At 47.8% G+C, this 22,401-nt stretch overlaps 2 protein-coding genes across 27 annotated transcripts in view; both read right to left on the reverse strand.

Annotated features, from left to right (window-relative positions):
- Positions 1 to 22,401, reverse strand: part of LOC123585331 (ankyrin repeat domain-containing protein 26-like) — a 184,263-nt gene that overhangs the window by 127,238 nt on the left and 34,624 nt on the right. The gene's annotated exons all lie outside the window — the stretch shown is intronic.
- On the reverse strand, positions 109 to 22,169 carry LOC123585333 (small G protein signaling modulator 1-like). Of its 20 annotated transcripts, XR_006706086.1 has the most exons (11): positions 21,981 to 22,169; positions 20,875 to 21,026; positions 17,266 to 17,333; positions 16,574 to 16,705; positions 12,897 to 12,958; positions 12,405 to 12,429; positions 11,738 to 11,799; positions 11,246 to 11,390; positions 10,594 to 10,655; positions 8,552 to 8,683; positions 109 to 1,351 (listed from the first exon to the last, which is right to left on the reverse strand). XR_006706086.1 is itself a non-coding variant. In XM_045453375.1 (6 exons), exons 3-6 carry the CDS (start codon positions 11,759 to 11,761, stop codon positions 8,468 to 8,470), a joined length of 327 nt encoding a protein of 108 aa, XP_045309331.1. In that variant the 5' UTR covers positions 11,762 to 11,799; positions 12,405 to 12,429; positions 12,897 to 13,153; the 3' UTR covers positions 7,300 to 8,467. The 20 variants fall into 20 exon arrangements, 4 of the variants coding, with proteins under 4 accessions (XP_045309331.1, XP_045309332.1, XP_045309330.1 ...); XR_006706083.1 differs by having other exon boundaries at positions 11,246 to 11,799; XR_006706084.1 differs by having other exon boundaries at positions 12,405 to 12,958.

Consider the following 22,401-nt stretch of genomic DNA (forward strand, 5'->3'; position numbering starts at 1 on the left):
GCCCCAATAAAACCTTTGGGCTTTGGAAACTGGCTCTCCCTCCCTGGTATCTCACCGCTGCCTCGGTGCAGATAAGGGATTGAGCTCGAGCTAGCTCGAATAAAGGCTCTTTTGCTTTTACGTCGGACTCGGCTCCCTGGCGGTATTTGGGGATCACGAATTCTGGGCATAACAATGGAACTGACAATTAAAAGGAGAAACTGATCTTCCAACAATAAAACTAGGAGACTTCAATATTACACTTCTAATAGTGAAGAAAACCTGTTAATTCTGGTGATGCTCATGAAAGGACTGTGGGGTGGGCAGAGAAGGGGCTGGGACCTATATTTTATGGTTCAGGGCATTGACATTTAGAGAGGTTAAGTGGCTCACTCAGAATCACAGCACTGGTGACTTATGGTTCAGAGGCGGGGGATACAGAGAATTCCCGGAGGACAGAGATCTCTGATCACCTGGATAGGAGATCATGCCCTGCACACTGAAACCAAGCCCTTTCCTCACTCCCTGGCCCATATCCTTTGGCCCCAAGGTTGCTGAAGGGAGACAGCTGGCTCCCTAAGGAGGTACTGGCCCAAGAGAATGGCCCAAAACCCAACCCAACTCCTGCCTATTTCAATCCCTGACCCAGAAAACAATGCCTTTTCCCCCTGATGGATGGGGTGTGAGGAGGTGTGAGAACAAAAAACACATCCCCATCTCCCCATCCCATGCCCCCCAGTGCTTGATGCTACTAGCTGCCTTGCTGGTGGCCAGGTGACCACCCTGAATGACCACTTGTCTGACTCCCAACTGTCTCAGAACCCAGAACATTCCAAACCAACTGCCCACAGGACAGTTGCCCAGTGATTAGCGTCATCTTCAACTGACCAAACCTGGGTGATGAGCAGTTGATAGTAGCTAGGAAAGGGGTCTGCTAGGTTGGTGCTCTGGCAGATGAAGTCTAGAGGCCCCAGTGTCTCCCTGACGAACGATCTGACCCACCATTTGAGCAGCCTGGACAAAGGCATGGCTAGGAGCGGGCAGGGGCTCCCTGCCTCTGCGTGTACACCTTCCCTGCTCCTTCCATCCTCACCAACATCCAGTCTCCACTGTACAAACTACCCTTACTCCTCTTGAATCTACTTAATGATTTTATACCCACACTACCTTCTTCAATGGAGTAGTCATTCATTGGAGTGTTATTTGTGGCTCGGCCCTGTTGTTTGGAAAGATGTCCATCTTGATGCTGCTGAAGCACTGCTGGCGAAAGCCAGTAGATTGTCTTGAGCACAGATGCCTTTCTTGTGAGTTCTGTGTTTGAATCCCTTAGGATCCTCTTTTTGTAATCTGAGCCATGATCCTAGAAAATACACTAAAAAGGAAGAGAACTGTTAATATGCACCTGGAATATCCATGCATCCCTAGGTCACACTCCCATTCTCCTTGTTCACCAGTGACTGGGGAGCCAGCTGAGTCTGAGCTGGGCTTAGAAGAGGGGTACTGCGATGTGGTATGCACTTACCACCCCCAGCAGACTTGTGCCTAGGGACCTGACATTAGATGAGACCATGTAGAAAGGACAATACAGAGGACAGTGACGGAGAGCCTGGGAGCTGGTGCCTGATAACCTGTATCAGATCATACTAGAAACCACACGTACCTGGGAAAGTTACCTAATCCCTCTGACCTCAGTTCCCTGTTCTGTGATATGGGACCTACTTACTAGTATTATAAAGCTTACTATAAGAAAATCCAAATAATGCCTAAGGAAAATGATTGGGACCTCCTAAGGGCTCCATATGTGACCCGATATTACATGTCTGGAAGAACAAGCAAGAAATGTAGGAGTGGTTGCCTACAGAGAGGAAACCTGGATGGCCACAGGGCAAGGGTGGGTGGAAGGTAACCTTTCCGCCTTAAGGTGGGCATGAGGCTTTCCTGCTCGTGGAGAATATCTGCCATCATCTCCTGTGATCCCCATCAGACTCCATGGAATGCACAGGGCAGGGTAGTAACCCATATTTTGTAGTTCATGACACTGAAATTCAGAGATTTTAAGCAACTAGAGTGAAGAAGCTGATGACAGGACAATCTGGGACAGGAATGTAGTTGGTTTCTAGGGACAGAGATCCTGGATACCCCAGAGTTCTCTAGCTCCTGTTTTCCCTCTGATCCCCAAACTCTCCTGCCGTGAAACTGCAAAGGGAGCACATGCCTGCCTCAGCCTCCACCCGTAGGTTTCGATCCCTGACCCAAAAGCGATGTCGCTTTCCGCAAAGGAAGTCCCTTGAAGGGTCAGGGTGTCCCAATCTATGTCTCTCCGCCTGCAGCATCTTCACACATCAGCTGTCCAATGTGAGCTCCTGGGCATCTGACCAGTGGTCTACATGCCCCCATGCAGCTCAGAATGTGGGCATTTCCAAGCCCACTACCCACATGACAGCTCTCTAGTGATGAGCTTGGTCTTCAACGGCCAACCCTGGATGAACAGCACTGATTAATGAGGGCATGACTTGCTGGGCTGGTGTTTGGTGCTTTAATGGATGAAGCTGGCATGTCCCCCACTACCTACTGACCACTGATGTGAGCAACTGTCAGAGCAGCCCGGCTGAGGGAGGGCAGGGGCCGCACTGGCTCTGAGTGCACACCCTTCCTACTTCCCTATGTGACAAAATCTCTCCAGACTCCTTGTCCTTCTCTGGCCCTGGCAGTGGAAGGGGACAGAGTCCCCTGTCCTCTTAGAGGGTCCCCTCCATAGCCACAGCCTGTGACACCCACCCCAGGGCTCTCCTTGAGAGTCACTCAGATTCTCCTTCCCTCTGTCATCAAATATTTATTCCGCCAACCCGATGGCACTGTCCCTTCTCACCACCCCTGGGGCAACACACAAAGTGCCACTGACTCTGTCCACATCCCCCCATTGGAACCCCACTGTGAGATCTCAATTGGCTTCCCAAATCTCCAGATTTATGCTGTGTGGTTTTGGATTTTGACATCTACATCCAGGAGAGTTGACCTGTGTGTCCCCCTTTCCTGTCATGCCTACTGCTGGGGTGGCATCAATTTTCTTCTGATCCAATGAAAGCAATGTGGGCATATTCCCTCTGTATCTGTTCTCTGGAAGAGTGTGTATTTCCGTGTCTGGATGGAAGTTTCTCTGGAAGAGACAGGCATATTTCCATCTTCAACGTTTGTTTGAAATTAAAGGAAGCCACCTGGGCTTGAAGTGCGCTTCATGTGAAAATTTCTTATATTGCCTTTTTTTTTTTAATGGCTGCTTTATCTACTGTATGTATAGTGCACACATCTTAAGTACAGCTTTATGGTTTCTTATAAACATATCTGCTGCGAATCCTAGTTCCACATACAGAATGGCTCTAGCACCCTGGCAGCCTCCTGTAGAAGGAGATACAAAATAACTGCTAACTTATTAGGGTAAGGAATGAAATTGGTTACCATGTATTTCCCAAGCATGATGATTATACATAATTAGGACACAAAAGAGTGTGGTGGCACCCTGGGAAGGTAGTGGAACAAACGGGGGAGCTGGGAGGATCCAATTTCCACTGTGCAGGCATGGGGGCAGGGCAAAGAAGCTGGAAGACGCTTCTCAGAAGCATTTTTCTGAATCTCCCTACTTCGCAATGAGAAAGAATGAAATCTGGCCATTTGTAGCAATGTGGATGGAACTGGAGGGTATTATGCTAAGTGAAATAAGTCAGGCAGAGAAAGACAGATACCGTATGTTTTCACTCATATGTGGATCCTGAGAAACTTAACAGAGAACCATGGGGGAGTAGGGGGGGGGGGAGTTACAGAGAGGGAGGAAAGCAAACCATAAGAGACCTTAAATATACTGAGAACAAACTGAGGGTGGATTGGGGTTGGTGGGGAAGAGGGGAAAGTGGGTGATGGGCAGGGAGGAGGGCACTTGTTGGGATGAGCACTGGGTGTTGTATGGAAAGCATTTTGACAATAAATTATATTTAATATAAAAAAAAAGAAAAAATAAAAAAAAAACCCTAAAAATCTATTAAGAAAAAAAAAGAGAGAAGCATTTGTCTTTCACAGAGGGAAAATCACCGCTACAAAGTGCGGTGCCCGCGGTAATTCAGCTTCTGCTACCTATGCATCATGTGCTTTTGTCTGTTTTATTTTACATAAAAATGAGTTCAAGATAAAGCAGGCAAAAGATAAATTTTGCTTGATGTAAAATCCTCCAGAATTAACTATAAAATATATCTCTGCAACTAAGAATCTATACAATTCACATGCTCAGAGGCTGGCACTGAGTTAGCAGGTAGCCCTTTGTCCATGACCTCCTGTCTTCTTCTTAAGCTTCTAGACACTTAGGTGCTCTGAGACCCCAGCCGACACTTGCTTGGTGCTTCCTTCACAGGTGTCAAAGCAGCAGCAAACACGGGTGCCCTATTCCCTGCAGAGGCACAGAGGTGGAGGGAGGAGGGGTGCCTGGGGTGGGTGTGTGGGACCCCAAAGACTCCTCCAGTCTTGGAAGGTAACCTTGGGCCCAGACACCCCCAGGGGCCTGTTTGGGGTGCTTGGCTAAGGGCATTGCTGTTGGCTGACAGTGTTAAGTGTCCTCCAGTAGAGATTTAACCTGGGCATGTGGCCGTGCAGCCCTCAAGTGTCTGGTCCCTTGAACAGGGTATTGGAGCAGAAGAAAGGGGAGGCTCCAGACTGTAGGAGGAAAAGCCCAAGTCCCACCCCTGGCCTGTGAGGAGCAGGAGGTCTGATGACACAGGGCTGGAAGGGGGAGGTGATGATGTCCCCTCATCCACCTGTGATAGGGCCTAGCATGACACCTGCACCATCGAAGTGACACTTAGAGGGCTTCCCTTTTCTTCCTCAGTATCTTTTCTCCCCATTACATCCAAATGCCTGACATGTGCCTTTCCTTTTAAAGAAGCTTATGATGAGGTAGTAAAAAAATAATAATCTTTATGGCTTAATGTGTTTCCATGTGAAAAGGCTACAGAAGACACTACTAAGATGTAATGAAACCTAAAAAAAAAAATAAAAATAACACAAATGGAATTAAACCAGTTATATTTGATTTAAAAAATTGAAAAATAAAAGAAACCTAAGCAATTTGCAATTCTACCTCCTTACAAATTCCCTAATGGACACTGCACTGAATTTCCCTTCATTTCCATGTGTGTTTTGATTTTTACATACATATATAAACACAATTTATACATATATATATATTAAAACAAAAAATTATAGAACCCCAGTTTGAGGTGATCCAGGCTGTCCACAGGGCTCCGCAGAAGCTGACTACCCCAAGGGCTTGGGCTACTCCCAGCCCAGGCTGGAGGCTGCGGTGGCCCCTACTTGATGCCCAGGATGCTGTGTGGTCACGGGTCTGCAGATCTGGACCTGGGGAGCCGTCGTGCTTGCATGCCAGGGAGCGCAGGGCCTCTGCCTTCACTTTTCCCAGGAGGCCCGACTTGGGCAGAGTCAGGGCCATGCACCCCTGGAAGTATGGAGCAGGTATCCGTTTCCAGGAGAGATGTGCTCAGGGCATCCCTCTCCTTCCCTGTGCTGGTTCTTACCACCCTTCCGTCTCTCCCTTGCACGATCACATGCAATATGGCCGCCACGGGGCTCCCTTCCCTTTGGTTGCCTTTCCCAAGGGGCCCAAGACAAAGTCAGGGAAGCCACGGAGATGTGGGCCCTTATTTGCCTTCTGCTTTTCCTCCCGTCCTCTCCACATTCCACATTTCCTCTTACTCTTCCACTTTATCGCCTCTCACCTTCTTCACCTACCCCTCTCTTGAGCCTGAGGGAAGAGACTTTCTGACCCCTGCCAGCTGGTGGGAAGAGAAGGATCGAGTCTGCCCAGAGCACCACACCCCTCCCTGGGGCAGGAGAGCACCAATTGCGAGGTTCCTGGGACCCCCAGTCTTCTGGGGGAGCCTCTCAGGCAGGTGGGCCCATCCATCCTCCGCCCCCACCCTGCTCCCAGTCCACCACTCAGGGTGGCTGAGCAGGATCCAGACTCAGGTCTGGACCCAAGGCGCTGCTCGGAAAGCAGGTGAGGGGGTGGCGGGAGATCTTATAGACACTGGAGATGTGAGGATGTCCTGTGCCTGGACAGGACCAGGTTCTTCAGGATGAGAATCGTTCAAAGAGGGAGTGGTGAAGAACCACAGAAGAAGGAGCTTAAGGATGGGAATGCAAGAAAGTGAAGGACATGACAGAGGAAAGAAATTAGGTGCAGAATTTTGCTCCCTTTTTCTGAGTCTTCATAATCTGCAATTAATCTTTGGCATGGACCATGGCAGCTGTGGCCCGGAAGGGGTGGCCTTGGGAAAGGACAGGGGACAGTGAGAACTCATACTCACTGCTCCTGGCAGGATAAGGGCTGATCTCAGGCCCCATTCTGACCTCAGCTCTGCACTCCTCTTTGGGGCCACGATGAGGGACTGGGTCTCTGATCTCCAGTGTACTTTTCCAGCCCTCACATTCCATAATTGTGGCCTGGAATGAACACTGGTGTCATCTTGTCCTTCTTAGGAGGCAGCCGCTGTCTCCATGCATTTCTGTGCGTGACGTTGCCTTCCTCGGTACTCACAACCTGCTGCTTCCCTTCTATCTCCCGTGATCAGTGTCCTTTCCCTTTTCCTGTCACCTCCACCAACCAGACTATTGTGTCATATGGGTGGAGGGGGGGAATGATCACGGGTATACTGCCAGCCTCCCTAACCAATCAGTTGATCAAGTAACCAATGCAGCCAACCCCCCTGGGATACCTGCCACAGGACGGGGGTTGTACTGGGCCCTGTCAGAGAGAATGGCAACCACTGCCACACACAGAGAGTGTCTGTCCTGTGCCTGGGGCGACCTTAGGTACTTGGAGATACTTAATCCTCAGAACCCTGTACCTTTCCTAGCCCCTAAGAAGATAAACATGAAATTAAAAGTACTTGGTCCAAATTTCCCTAATCCACAAGCAGCGTGATAGGGGTTCTATAGTAGGTGAAGCCACATGAACACTGTCCCTTCCAGCCTTTGCCTGAGCCCTGGAAAGACTGGGGGGAGACCCCGGGCAGGCCTGAATGGAGGTCACAGGATGGGCCAGGACTGTGTGGCCCACAGTTGTGGGTTGTGACAGGGGCAGGGACTCCTGTCTGCTGCTCGGAGTCTCTGGGCCTGGTCAGTCCCAGGAGAGAGCTCAGTGGGGCCATGAGAGCCAGGGTGTGTGGCCAGCCCAGCAGCCTTCACACAGGCTTCTAGAATTCCCGCCAACCAGGGAGGGTCTCAGGGAAGCTGCACACAGGCCTCTCTCACATGGACTCACATGTGCAGGATTTATTCTGATCCTGAGAGAAATGTGCTCCAGGGTGCACCTCCCACCTCACTTCTGCAGGAGGCTGAGAGGGTACATTTTCTGTGATGCCCACTCCGGGAGCATCCTTTCACCCAGGGGCAAGGCTGAGGGTGTCCCATGCCAGGTGCTGGTCTGAGACCTGAAGGTGCAGAGAGAGGGTCCCCACATCCCCACCCTCTGGCTCACATGGTAGCACTTGGTCTCCAGTTCAAGTATGTGTGACAGTGTATCTCCCCAGACTTCTTCTGTCACAGGTCATACCAAACCCAATGTAGTAACTTCCCTGTTCAATTCGCAAAACGTGCAAACCAAATGTAATTGACGCTTTGATGCTCGGTGGAGGAGAAGCAGAAAAGAGCTGGTCTTGGGGGAAAGATAATCTTGAAGAGCAAAACACACTTGAAGCCCACACACAGTATCTCCTACTGTTATGACACTGACATATGAAAAACAGAACAAAGCTTCACACATATTTCCTCCTTCTCTCGATTTCATACCCCATTCCTCAGTCTCCAAAGCAGCAGGGATATTCAACTGCTTGAATGTTTAACTTCATTTACGTTAATTAACTTAAGCATAAGCAGGCACATCTGATCAGTGGCTGCTCCCCTGGATAGCGCAGTTAGGGACACTGGTGTATGGATTTCTGTAGAATATTGTCACGGTGATGCACGACATTATGCATTTGTCAAAATTCATAGAATGTCAAAGCACAAAGAGTGAATTTCAATGGAAGCTGTGACTTTAATTTAATGAAAATGTATCATTATGATTTTGCTAATTATACCAAAGGTACTACACTCGTGTTAGATGTTATCAATTGGGGAAACTGGAGGGGTAGAATATGGGAACTTTCTACATTATCTGTTCAACTCTTACATTCATCTAAACCTCCTGTTCTAAATAGTGCCTACTGAGGTTTTTAAAAATCTGTAAACACTGTTTCAGGAAGAGATCTATTAGAGCCAATGTCCACAAGTCAGCTAAAGGTCTATACAACAGCGAGAGATGTTGTTTAGTGTAAAACGTGTGCCCAATCTTGAGTTAGAAATGTATCTTGACTTCTATACGGTTACAGCACAACTGATTGCCTTGATCATTCCCCTTTGCATACAGAAGAATATGGTTTAGATTTTATGGTTTTCTATTAAATATGGGACACTGACTAAAGTAGAATCCTTCTTCTTGAATGAGCTTAATGAGTGAATTTCCACATACCTCAATGGGGTCATTTATAGAGTACCCCCTGTTGTTTGCCAGATGTGGAGTTTTCTGAAGCACTGCCTGGTGCCAGTTGATATTCTTGACCTCAGGGGAACATTTCTTCTTCTTCATCCTTGAAACAAGATCCTGGGAAATGCATTGCAATAGAGAGAACTGTTGACACCTTGCTGTAGAAGTCCATAGGGAAATTAGTGATAATGTATTCACAATCAATCTTTGGATTCCATTATTTGCCAGCTGACCAGCAGAGCCTCGTGAAGCCAAGTTGGACGTCTGGAGATCGTGCAGTTGGGTGTACGCTTGGAACACCCAACAGACAGATCTTGTGAGCAAACAGCTTTATTTCCCTGAGGCATTGTAGAAGCACAGCAAGTACACAGTCCATGACTGACGGCCTGGGTCAAAACTCTGCTTAGAAGCTCCACGTACCTGAGAAGGTTGTATAGACCCCTCTGTGACTTCTCTGTTAGGAGATACTGAAATGTTAATAGGGCCTAATTTTTAGCATGAAGTTGTGAGCTCGAAATGACTAAACACAAGTAAAATCTTCAGAAAAAGAAGTGGTGTTTCATAACTTCCCTAGGTGTTCAATCACTGAGCAAGGTAGACACTTGGCAGTGGTTGAATCCAGGGAGGGGATGTGGCTGGCTCCACAGCAGGGGGGGCTATAAGCTTCCTGTTAGCCTTTATATGGAGAGATGCTTTACAGCTCAAAGAGAGTATCTGTGATCTCCTGTGGTTTCTGTGTCAGCCCTGTTGAGGTGGGAGGCGGCAGAGCAGGGCCTGTCATCTGTATTTTACAGTGGGGGCGTTCAAATTTAGAGAGAAAAAGTGATTTGCCAAAAGCCACTACACTGTTGAGTTGGGTGTTCAAGACAGAAATTTAGCTGGTTCCCTGGAGAGAGAGATCTCTGAACACCTGAAATCATGCCCTGTACCCCTAACCAGGGGCCCCTCAGTCTCTTCCTCAAATCCTCCTGCCCCGTTTTCTGTGAAGGAGACAGTTGATGCCTTGCAGGAGGTGCCTGAGCCAAGAGAAAAACCCAGATCCTAACTCAGTCTCCCATCTCTAGGTTTCAATCCTCGACCCAAAACACAATACAGTTGCCCCCAAGTGAAGCCCCTCTGAAGGATGAGGGGAAGCCCAACGTGGGCCACCCTTCTCCGGCATCTTCACACCATCAGCCATCTCACGTGGTGCCTTCCAGGTGACCAGTTGAACACCCTCAGTGACCAGGGTTGTTTGGCTCCCAAGCTGACTCAGAAGCCAGGACATTCCAAACCAATGGTCACATGATGGCTCTGCTAAGAATTAGCTTCCCTTCAACTGACCAGCTCTGGCTGAGCAGGTATTGTGAAGTAACTGGGAAAGTGGCCACCTGGGCTGGTGCTTTGGTGGCTTCATAAATTGTCTGTGGCCTTCCATGTCTCACTGGCTATTGACTGAAGTGTCTAAGCTGCATGGACTAAGCCTAGACTTGGCTGAGAATGAACACAGGGCTGTTCTGGCTCTGAGTATCCACTTTCCCTGCTCCTTCCTTCATCCCTCAGATCCAGTTTCTACGGACTCATCATCCTGTTGATAAGTCTGGACCCTTTTGTGGCAGGGGACAGAGCCTTATCTCCTCTGGGAGGGCCCTCCCCATAACTCATTCCTAGATACCCCCTAATTACCCCCAAATAGCACACAGTGCTCAAGTCAAAGTCCCCAAAAGCAAATGAATAGGATGCCTATCAGGAGTTGTTTTTTCCTGGGGATGTGTCTCTCAAGACCACTTAGGGTGCCGACTACAAAATTCCTCACCCAAGCAAGAAAAATTGCCACTCAGGAAAAGATCCTATGACACTGTTTATTAGCAGGATTAGCATTGCCAGCAGTTAATGTCCTCTTTATCAAGTTACGGTTGGCAAGAGACAACCACTCACCAATCTCCCTACCAGGGAGACAAATGTACATTGTCCTATGTCACTGAATATGACTGGAGATACTCTAACTAATCAACTTGTCTTCCACAGGCAAAGACAGGCAAGTTCACCTCAGCAACACCTTGGTGTCTTCTTACACGAACGGCCCACACTTTTTCCTCCTTAGTGACACCTACAAGGAAATAGAATATACGTCAGTACATTGCTGGCGTTGCTCAAGAATAGCTCTGGACTGTTCTTTAATATGAACATGGGCCAGAGCATATGGAGGCTTTGCCTCCATGGAATGAATGTTACTGCTGAGCCACGCTCGGCAATAATCCTTATAGTGTGCAGTATGAGGAGTTTTTTTGAGAATGTAAACATGAGTCTTGTCAAGTGTCCATGGCACGTATCTACTGGGGAAAACACATCTCTCTCAGTCACCTCACTCTCTCACGAGTGTGTCTCATACTCTGTGTTTCCTGTTCCCTCATTTTCTCTCTCAAACACACATGCGCATGCGCGCGAGCGCGCACACACACACACACACACACACACACACAAAACACACAGTGAATACACTGTCTTCCTCACACTGTAAATGAACATGGACACAGGTTTTCCCCTGGGAAATCTGTCTTTCCTCCACACCCTCAAGCCTCTGTCCTACAGGGAACCTGGAGTCAGGGTAGCTCTCTAGACTGATGCCAGCAGGAATATCCCAACTTCCTGACCATTTAGATTATTTCATCAGCAGGGGACTGATTCCAAAATACATACCATATTCCACTGCTTCCACGGCGACCTGAAAGTAGAGAAAAGAAACCCCATCAGGGTCAGATCATGATGAACACGCATTGCACTGGTCTTTGGTTCTCCTCTTGACTTTCGGAAACCAGATGCACACGGTGCTCAAGACAAAGGTCTCCAAAAGCAAATGAATAGGATGTCTATCAGGAGTTGTTTTTTCCTGGGGATGTGTCTCTCAAGACTACTTAGGATGCCGACGACAAAATTCTTCACCCAAGCAGGACAAATTGCTGCTGACGAAAAAGTCCTAGGACACTGTTTATTACCAGATTTGGCACAGCCAAGTGGTTAATGTCCCCCTGACCAAGGTGACAGTTGGCAAGAGGCAACCACTCACCACTGTCCCCATCAGGGAAAGTAACAGGATCATCAAAAATGTAGACTGTCATATTTACAACAGAAGTTGACTGGAAAGACCCTAAGAAAGCACTTGCGTTCCTCAAGGAAAGACAAGAAGCTCACCTCAGCAACAGCCTGGCGACTCATGACAGGAAGGGACCGCTGCTTTTCCTACTTAGGGACACCTAGAAGGACACAGAATACGTGTCAGTACTTTGTTGGTGCTGCTCAAGAATAACTCAGGGACTGTTCCTTGCTATGAACATGGGCCAGAGCATATGGAGGCTTTGGTTACCTGCATGGACTGAATGTTACTGTTGAGCCACGCTCAGCGGTATTCCTTGAAATATGCAGTAGTATGAGGAAATTTTTGAGAATATAGACATTGGTTATTGTGCAGTGTCACTGATGCATATCTCCTGGGGAAGGACACATCTCTCGCTGTCTCTCCTCTCTCCCTGTCTCTCTGATGAATGTGTGTGTCCTTTTCTCTCAGTGTGTTTCCCTGTCTCCTTCCCTGTCCCTCAGTTTCTGTCTCTCTCAAGCATACACACACACACACACACACACACACACATAAAACCACAGTGGATACATTGTCTTCCTCACACTGTAAACATGGACATAGGTTTTCCCCTGGGAAATCTGTCTTTTCTCCATACCCTCAAGCCTCTTTCCTACAAGGAACCTGGAGTCAGGGTAGCTCTCTAGACTGATGCCAGCAGGAATGCCCCATCTTACTGAATATACGCAGTCTTTCATCAGGAGAGACAGATTCCGAAACGCATACCATTTTCCATTGCTCTCGCGACGACCTCAATGCAGAGGAAAGAAACCCCATCAGGGTCAGATCATGATGAACACGCACTGCACTGGTCTTTGGTTCTCCTCTTGACTTTAGGAAACCAGATGGCACACAGTGCTTGCGTCAAAGGTCTCCAAAAGCTAATGAAATAGGTGCCTGTCAGAAGTTCTTTCTCCTGGGGATGTGTCTCTCAAGACCACTTAGGATGCCGACGACAAAATTCTTCACCCAAGCAGGACAAATTGCTGCTGACGAAAAAGTCCTAGGGCACTGTTTGTTACCAGGTTTGGCACAGCCAAGTGGTTAATGTCCCCCTGACCAAAGTGACAGTTGGCAAGAGGCAACCACTCACCACTGTCCCCATCAGGGAAAGTAACAGGATCATCAAAAATGTAGACTGTCATATTTACAACAGAAGTTGACTAGAAAGACCCTAAGAAAGCACTTGTGTTCCTCAAGGAAAGACAAGAAGCTCACCTCAGCAACAGCCTGGCGACTCATGACAGGAAGGGACCGCTGCTTTTCCTACTTAGGGACACCTAGAAGGACACAGAATACGTGTCAGTACTTTGTTGGTGCTGCTCAAGAATAACTCAGGGACTGTTTCTTGCTATGAACATGGGCCAGAGCATATGGAGGCTCTCTCTGCCCCTGCCCCCACTTGCACTCTGCCTCTCAAGAGAAAATAAAGACATAAAAAATTAAAATAAATAAATAAATGTCTTATTTATTTATTGTGTTTGTGTGAGAGAGAGAGAGAGAGGGGAGAAGGGTAGAAGGAGAGGGAGAGAGAGAATCCCCGGCAGGCTCCATGCTGCCAGCGCAGAGCCCAACGCAGGGCGTGAGCTCACAAACCATGAGATCATGACCTGAGCTGGAATCAAGTCAGACGCTTACCTGACTCAGCCACCCAGGTGCCCCAACACCATCCTCTCCTTAATAGGAGTCATTTATCTGGCATCATTTTGGCCAGTCTTAAGGGAGAACAAGAGGACAGCCGAGTTCTATGCCCCATCCACAGATGTTATCTTGAATCTCCTCCTCCAAACACCCACACCATACTCGCTGCCCGGCAGCCTGACCCTCTGTGTTCCCCATGAGCCTGCAGAACTTCTCACCAGCTCCCTCTGCTTTATCCCAAGTGGGGTGTGGCGGAGGGGGGTCTCTCCAAGCCTCACAAATACAGGACGCGAATTCACCTCAACAACATGTGGAGATGGACAGCCAACATTTACTGAGCACCCAGTGTATACCAAGACTGTCTCAGCTTTACCCACACTGTCTCAAGTTAGCCACTCATGCCTGCAGCCCCATGACAGAGCACTGCTGCCCTGGGTCATGAACGTTTTCCATGTTTTCCTGTATCTGAAGTGTGGATGTATCTTACAGCAGGTGGCATCTCACCATCGTGACACAGTGGTCATTGCCTGACCTCCTGCAAACTCAGTCCTAGCTTCCTATGTTGTTACTTCACATGCGGAGAACAGGTGCTATTTTAAATGCCTTCAGAAAGATTAGACTGTGAGTCATCTTCGACTTAAAAGGTTTTTGTGTATGCAGAAACATGGGCAGCAGAGAAGTAGGGCACTGATTTGATATTGGCAAAGGAGACACATTATTCACCACTACAGCCATGCCCACAATTCCAGATGGCCTTGCAGAGCAACAACCAAGGACATGCACTTGTGAGAAACGCTGGGCCTCCTACACTCCTGATCAGAGGTCAGCAAGCTTTTTGTATAAAGGGTCAGACGGGGAGTAATTTTGGTTCTGCGAGACATACAGACTCAGGTGTGAGCACTCAACTCTGCCGTTACAGCGTGATAGCAGCCATACACAATAGGTAATGGGCATGGCTCTGTTACAATAAAACTTTATTTGCAAAAACAGGTGGAGCGCTGCATTGGGCCCATGGGTTATAGTGTGTTGACCCCTTCTTTGGATGGAACAGTAAACAGTATTTGGGGGTGCTTGGGTGGCTCAGTTAAGTGTCTGACTCTTGATTTCGGCTCAGGTCACGATCCCAGGGTCATGGGATCAAGCCGCACATCAGGCTCTGTGCTGGGCACGGAGCCTCCTTGGGATTCTCTCTCTCTCTCTCTCTCTCTCTCTCTCTCTCTCTCTGTGTGTGTGTGCAAGTGCACATGCTCTCTCTCTCTCTCACAAAGAAAAAAAAAGAAAACAGTATTTACTAGAAAAATACAAGCAGTGATGACTCTTAAGTCAAAAACTGATATAGAAAATTAAACCCTGAAATGTGAAGAAATTTTAGGACTGTCTTAACTAATGAATGTCAGTTATAAGTTCCCTTATGCATAGTTAAAAAAGCAATGTATGATTAAAAAAAAAAACCTTTTACTTTTTTTTTAAGTTTATTTATTTACTTCGAGAGAGAGAGAGTGAGCTGGGAGGGGGCAGAGAGAGAGAGGGAGAGACAGAATCCCAAGCAGGCTCCACACTGCCAGCCTAGAGCCTGATGCAGGGCTCGATCCCACAGACCACAAGATCATGACCTGAGCCAAAATCCAGAGTCGGACACTCAACCACCTGAGTCACCCAGGCACCCCTAAAAAACAAAAACAAAACTCCTTTTATCCAAATCAAAGAACTCAAAGAACTCTTTCAAAAAGTGTCAAATAAAATTTCCAAGTAATGAGAAAACATCTTCTAGAACTTAGTATCGTTTCTTTTACTTCCTGATGGTTATGTTCAAAAATGGAGAATCTTAAATCCATAGCTTCTTAGATCTGAGGAGACAGAATCTTGTACCCATTGTGATGTGGACATTAAGGCTCACAGGGAGAACTGACTCGCTCAGGGTCACCCCGTGATCACAACTGCGACCACAGAGCTAGAGCGACTGGCAGCTTCCTCTGCCTCCTCCCAGCTGAGCCCAAACACCACACTGATCCACACAGTCTCAGGAAGGGAAAGGCAGAGGGGTATCTACTCCATGAGGGTAGGGGTTTCGTGTGCCTGGCTCACCACCCATCTCTGGGGCTTGCACCAGCCAGGCCTAGAGGTGATTGATAAATGATTCAACTCCCACATCAGGCAGCCTGAATTCAAAGCATGACTCTGCCACTTACTCCCCCCTGATGGATAATCTCAGCGTTATCATCTTGGATGACACTACTTGCATCAAATAGTTGCTGGGAGCTTTAAATGAGTTAATATAATTAAAAGCACTTATCATGGTGCTTGACACAAAGAAAGCACTCCATAAATATCAACTGTGAAGGGGGCGCCCGGGTGGTTCAGTTGGTTGAGCATCTGACTTCAGCTCAGGTTGAGATCTCACAACTCGTGAGTTCGACTCCACATTGGGCTCTCTGCTGTCAGGGTGAAGCTCACTTTGGATCCTTTGTCCCCCTCTTTATGCCCCTCGCCCATGCATGTTCTCTCAGAAAAATAAACATTTAAAAAATATATCAGCCATGAAGATACTTATCCTGATATCCCAAACATCCAGCACAAGGAAAGTTCAGTATAAATACTTGCTAAATGAGTGAGTGATAACAAAAGAGAATGGATGGATGGACAGCTAGGTGGACAGGTGGGTGGAGAGATGGACTGGAAAATAAATGGATAATTAAATAGATGGATGGACAAATGCATGGATGCAGGTAAAGATGGGTGGATGGATGGATGGGTAGGTGGAAGTAAACATGGGTAGGAAGATGGATGGATGCGTGGATGGATGGGTGGATAGATGTAAAGATGAGTGGATGGATGGATGGATTATGTAAAAAAGGATGAATGGATGGGTGGGTGGATGGAAGTAAACATGGATAGGAAGATGGATGGATGGATGGATGGGTGGATGGATATAAAGATGGATGGATGGATGGATGGATGGATGGATGGATGGAAGTAAACATGGGTAGGAAGATGGATGGATGGATGGGTGGATGGATAGGTAGATGGATGAGTGGATGGATAGATGGATGGATAGGTAGAAGTAAAGATAGGTGGGTGAATGGATGGACAGATGGATAGAAGCAATGCTGTCATATGGAGGAATGGATGGAGAGATGGAGATGTGGACAGATGCATGGATGAATGGATGAACAACCTGGAACCAGAGGGAACTCCTCCTGTGTAACTGGAAGCCAGACCCCCTGTGGATGACCTGGGTCCCAGATATCTCTCACCGGCTGAACCAGAACATTGTTCTTGCCATAGAGGAGCGTGGCCCGGGAGTTCTGGTGCAAGGACTCAACACAGTCACGGGCAGAAAGGGATGGTCGGTCGTCCATGCTGCCACTTGAATGTCTCTTCTGGATCTGGAAGGGTGAGGGGAGGTGGAGGGCGAGGCCTGCGGTGACCCTCAATGTCCCACTCCATTCTCCACCTCCACACCAAGTCTGGCACTCAGCCCAACTCCCTCCCAGGGCCCCAGAGTCCACCCCTACTCACACAGCGGGCTGGACGCTTGGTGGGTGAGTCCTGCCACAGGTGCGAGCTGTGGATGCGGTGCCTCTGGACAAGCTCGTCAGCCGAGGGGTCAGTCCTGAAGTGATCTGCAGTCTTCATCTTGGTGTACTCCAGGGCACGGGGCCCCACTGTGGAGCATACAGGGGCTGGGAATCCATAGCCCTGCAAGTCCACCCTCCTGTCTACCCCCAGATGGGCCACCAACTTCACGGCCTCTCCCCTCCAGCCAGTGAATATGCCCCAGGGTCCTGCTAAGGAGAGTCCAGCACAAGAGCCTGAGAGCAAGAGCCAGGGAACAGGTTAAGTTTTGATGGAGAAGGCTAGAGGGAAACGAGAGAGGCCCTTAGGAGGTGCACCAGTGAGCCAAGATCAGAGATCCAGATGAAGCTCAGAGCCCTGGACCACTTACCCAACAAAGACGCAAGGATGGGGCCATCCACCGGGTCCATCAGGAGGGCTTCCTTCTCATAGTATTTACTAGCAAGAGAAAAGGACAGGCAGGTCTGGATGAGAACCAGCAGAGGGCGCACAATTGACACTGACCTGATGCTTAAGAGCAGACTGAGTTCAGCCTCCCTCTTGTTACCCAGTTAACGCTGTAAGCCTCTAATGTCCCATCTGTAAAATGGGGGTAATAAAAACATATATCCTAGGGCCATCAGAAGGACTTTAGAGGGGCACCTGTGTGGTTCAGTTAAGTGTCTGACTCTTGATCTCAGCTCAGGTCTTGATCTCAGGGTCGTGAGTTCACGCCTCACGTAGAGCTCCATGCAGGGTGTGAAGCTTACTTAAATTAAAAAAAAAAGGGACTTTTGAAAGAGACAACAGATGTGGGCACTTAGTACCATGCTTAGCACGTAACTGCTTAATACATGGCTGTGATACAGCCTTAATGAGAGTAACAGGAATAATAATTAGAAGGCTGCTTCTGGCTGCTTCTATCAGCTTCTATCACATCTTCCATTTCAGGCGCCAAGTGGCTTGGGAGCTCAGATGATGTCAGCTCTTCTAATATTATTGAGGCAATAAAAGGCTTTTTAGCTGTGGTGTGTACGGAAAAGCTGTATTAACAGGACTTCCTGCGCGGATAACTATGTGGATGACGCTGGCCTGACGTGCTCGCAAGCGCCCCCTGGCTTCTGGCTCTTCAAAATAACTTGTCATATGGGCAAGACAATGTTTGTGCTGAGTGTTTTCGGGTTTTGCTTCTTTGTTTGAGCTGTTGTGTAGTGCCTTCTAATTCTCTGCAAACTCCTACAAGCTAGGAACCGAATTTTAGAGTTGGAAAGGACCTTGTTCTACCTTCCCAAGGGATGTCAGGCTCAGAGAGGGTGAGTGACTTCTTGGAGGCCACACAGCAGGTGGATGCAAGCTATACCCAGCCGGCTTGGGTGTTCCCATCCTACAGCAGGGGTCGAAGAACACAGGATCTGCAGCGAGGCAGACTGAGTGGGAGCCCAGGTCGGCCACTCCCACTCTCACTGTGTGTCCCTGGGCATGTGACGACTACCCTCTCTGAGCTTTAGTGTCCTCAGCTGTAAAATGACAAGAATGACAGAACCCACCTGCCCAGGTTGTTGGGAGGATTAAATATTGACCTGCTTTTACAGCAACAGCACAGACTCTGACACCAGGGAGTTCTTGCTAAGGGGTGGCAACATCACTGTAATTTGACCCCAGAGGAATCGTCTATCCACCAGGATACTGGCTGAAGCCGAACGGACATGCTCTGTGCGTTCTCAGCAGCCAGTTTATCCATTTTGGTGTCAGAGCTGAAGGTAAAACTTCAAGACACTTTCCACTCTGCCACTCAGTCTCTATGCTGAAAACCAGCACTGTTGCATGATCATAAACCCTGGAAATAGTACCTTAAAAACTACCAGGTGGGACTGGGGGCAAGATGTGACCATTGAGGGTAGCTCGAGGGAGCTTCTTTGGGGTGGTAGGTTTCATTGGAACAGTTCTGTGTCGTGACTATGGTGTTGGTTATACAGAAATATAGACTGTATTTATACTAGGAGTATAATACATATACATATGTAATTTTTATTAAATAATTAAATAATACATATTTAATTAAATAATACATATGTGGGGCGCCTGGGTGGCGCAGTCGGTTAAGTGTCCGACTTCAGCCAGGTCACGATCTCGCGGTCCGTGAGTTCGAGCCCCGCATCGGGCTCTGGGCTGACGGCTCAGAGCCTGGAGCCTGTTTCCGATTCTGTGTCTCCCTCTCTCTCTGCCCCTCCCCCGTTCATGTTCTGTCTCTCTCTGTCCCAAAAATAAATAAATAAACGTTGAAAAAAAAAATTAAAAAAAAATTAAATAAAAATAAATAAATAAATAAATAATACATATGTGTATTTATACTGAATTTAACTATGCTAAAATTCCATAGAACTAGACAGAAAAGAATGAGTGTACGTAAAAACTAGTGAAATCCAAATAAAGCATGTAGTTTAGTTAACAGTATTGTACCAATGTCAATTTCCTGTTTTGATATTTGTACTATGGTTATGTAGGATGTTATCACTGAGGGCAGGTGAGAACTCTTTGTGCTAATGCTACAACTTCTATGCGAATCAAAAAAATAAAAAGTTTAGACACAAAAAATAAAGAGACAGTTTGGCATTGCTGCTCAAATAAATTACTCATTCCTTCTACCGACTCATTCAGCAGAAAACACAAGGTCATATGCCAAAGGCAATAGCTACAGAGGCCCGCACCCATGCGAGGGCACGGGGCAGAGACGTATCACATTTTACTAGAAGGTGAAGAGATTAATTGGACTCCAGAGCCTGGATTTCTTCCAATTTGTCTCCTGCCTCCTGGCTTTGCACCTGCTATTCCCTTGGCTGGGAACACTCTTTTCCCTACCCACTTCACCTGGTTAATGCCTACATGCCCTTCGAACTGATGATTAACTGCCATGTCTTCCAGGATTCTTTTCTGGACCACCCAGAGGAAATTAAACACCACCCACCTGACTTGGAATACTCACCACATATTACCATAATTACTATTTTCCTGTTTTCCCTGCAACTATGTGAGGTTCGTGAGAGGAAGGACTCTGCTCTCTCCTTTCATATATATTTTCCTAGCAAACAGGCAAAGAATAAAAGATAACCATAATACCCACTGCATGTGAAGATGTGGTTAAACAGGCACTTTCATATACCGAGAGATGAGGAGATTCTCAGATCTCCCTCATCGTGTTTTCTCTTTCCCACTCCCCCTGTCTATCTCTCTCTCCCCATCTGTCTATGGCTGGAAGGAGTGTTAGCCATGAAGAGTCTCAGGTTATACAAAAGCCCACATTCTTCACTGGCTCCTCGGTGCTCTTAGCATAATATCCAAGCTCTTAACATGACACTTAAGACCAATGTATCTCCAACATCTCGGTTAGTGCCTGGCACATGGTAGGTGCCCAGTAAATATTTACTGGATGAATGAATGCATGGATAAATGCTTGCCAAGAGTACTCATAGTCTAAAACCTTTACACCAGGTTAATCTGAGCTAGAAGAGAAAATGTACAAAAAAGTATCATACGTTTCCAAAACACTGTGTAAAAAAAAAGTATCCTACATTTCCAAAACACTGTGTACTCACTAACTCCCCTTCTCACCTCTTCTCCCGGATGGCCACAATCCCTGTCCCATTTATTAAAAGAGCAGCAGAGACACAGAGAAGCTACATGACTCTTCTAGGACCACAGTTAGCAAGCAGACTGTAGGCTTCATTCATGGGAGGAAAAAGATCCCTAAGACTGCAAGATCCTTGTTCCTCATTCCAAATTTGAAGATCCTGTATTAGCAGGAAGCACCTGAATAGTCCCAGGTTCTAAGCTAGGCTCATTTAGAGGCAAACATCCAGAAGGCCTTTATCTAACTGCTTTCAAATCAAGTGCACGTCAACAGGAGAGAAAAGAAAGTTGCTTTGTGCCATAGGGTGCAGTTCCCAAAATGGGAAGAAGGTGGCGCCAGAGCACGCCACGGCGGCTGCCCTTTCTCACTCACCTGCTGTTTTCCACCAGGTAATGCACAATTTTGTCCAGGACCTTCTCAAACAAAGCAGTGCGGATCCACAGGTGCTTGATGGCAAGTGGGGACGGGCTGGGCAGCTTCGGCATTTTCCGCACATTCTCCTGGAGGCCTGAATCTGGTTTCGCCTTCAAGACCAGTACAGAAGGAGGAGGAATATTCGCAAAAAAGGAGGTCCAACAGGACCTCCTTTTGCATATGCAAACAGCAAAATGCCCAACCTCTCTAGGGAATGAAGGAACGGCAACTAAAACAACAACAAAAGCCCACATTGCTCCTGGCAAGTGGGTGACGTGTTGAAAAAATGATAACACCCAGTGAGTGTGAAGATGCGATAAAACAGACACCTTCGTATACTGTTGATGGGCAAGCCAGATTCTCATAGCGACACTTCTCTTCATGTCTCTCTCTCATTCCCTCTCTCCCCTTCCCTCTCTCATGAATGAGCCATTGCATGAATGAAATGAATGGCTCTCCCTTACCACCTGGCATGGGTATCTCTAATTCCTCCATGAGAAAGTCATTCCCGATATTATGGAAGGCCCATGGAAATCGCTCCCTTTTGGAAGTTATCAGCAAACACTTGGGAATTTAGCATACGGACTGGAAGGCACCTTGAAGACCAAATGGCTGAGGAGTCTGATTCCGAAAGGGAGCCGGTGACGCTAAGTCCACAGCCTTGCCCGTCCCACAGTTCTGGCCAGCAGCTCTGGGCTGGCACAGCCTGCAAGGGAGGGAAAGGACCATCTCCCACCCGCTGAGGTGGAGTGATCACCCACGGCACACACAGCATGTGCGCCTCTCTCTCCCTTCTCTTGCCCGTCACACACACGGCGAATCAATCCACACATTCTTTCCCGTGAAGCCCAATCATGGCTCCGGAATCTTTCACAACAAGGTCCTGTGGGCGGCTGCAAGCACCAACGGGAGCTGAAACCTCTTTGCCAGCCCTGACCAGGCTCCAGACCGCAGCTCTGGCATAGAGTCAAACTGTGCGGTTGGGACTCTGGTGGGAGGTTCTCACGTACATGCCCTCAGGCCCTGAGCGCCCCCCCGCCCCCCAGGAAATCAGCCCTCCAGACGTGTGAGTGAAGTCACCGTTCCCCTTGTTGCCTCAATGTCAGCATCTGGTCCATGCAGATGGAGACCACAGTAGTTTCATTAAACCTGGTCTTCCTGCATGCGGAATGGGTTTGGCTAACAGCAGACACTTACTCATTCAACAATCACTTCTTGAGCATTTTACCAGGTGCTGGGCACTGTCCAGACACTGGGGACAAAATGGGGAATAACAGATTTTAGTGGCTTGTTCTCATGGAGTTCAGACCAAGGAGGAGAGATAGACAACAATCAAGTGAAAAGTACACAAAGGAATGAATAATTAGAGGTGGTGATAACCACAGGAGAGAAAATAAGCAGTGATATGTAAGAGAAATGGGGTGAGGGTTGGAGTTTACCCTTAACTGGGGGAAGGCCTGAATGATGACAAGGCACCAGCCCTGG

This window comes from Leopardus geoffroyi, chromosome C3 (assembly GCF_018350155.1).
Source record: "Leopardus geoffroyi isolate Oge1 chromosome C3, O.geoffroyi_Oge1_pat1.0, whole genome shotgun sequence".
Lineage (NCBI taxonomy): Eukaryota > Metazoa > Chordata > Mammalia > Carnivora > Felidae > Leopardus > Leopardus geoffroyi.

Coding starts and splice junctions, on each gene's coding strand:
- LOC123585333 (XM_045453374.1), bottom strand. CDS start 16,955: ATGAAGACTGCAGATCACTTCAGGACTGACCCCTCGGCTGACGAGCTT. Junction 16,706..16,838: donor CCAAGCGTCCAGCCCGCTGT/GTGAGTAGGGGT, acceptor TCACCCTTCCAG/ATCCAGAAGAGACATTCAAG. Junction 10,656..12,404: donor CGCGAGAGCAATGGAAAATG/GTATGCGTTTCG, acceptor ATTTCCTTGTAG/GTGTCACTAAGGAGGAAAAA.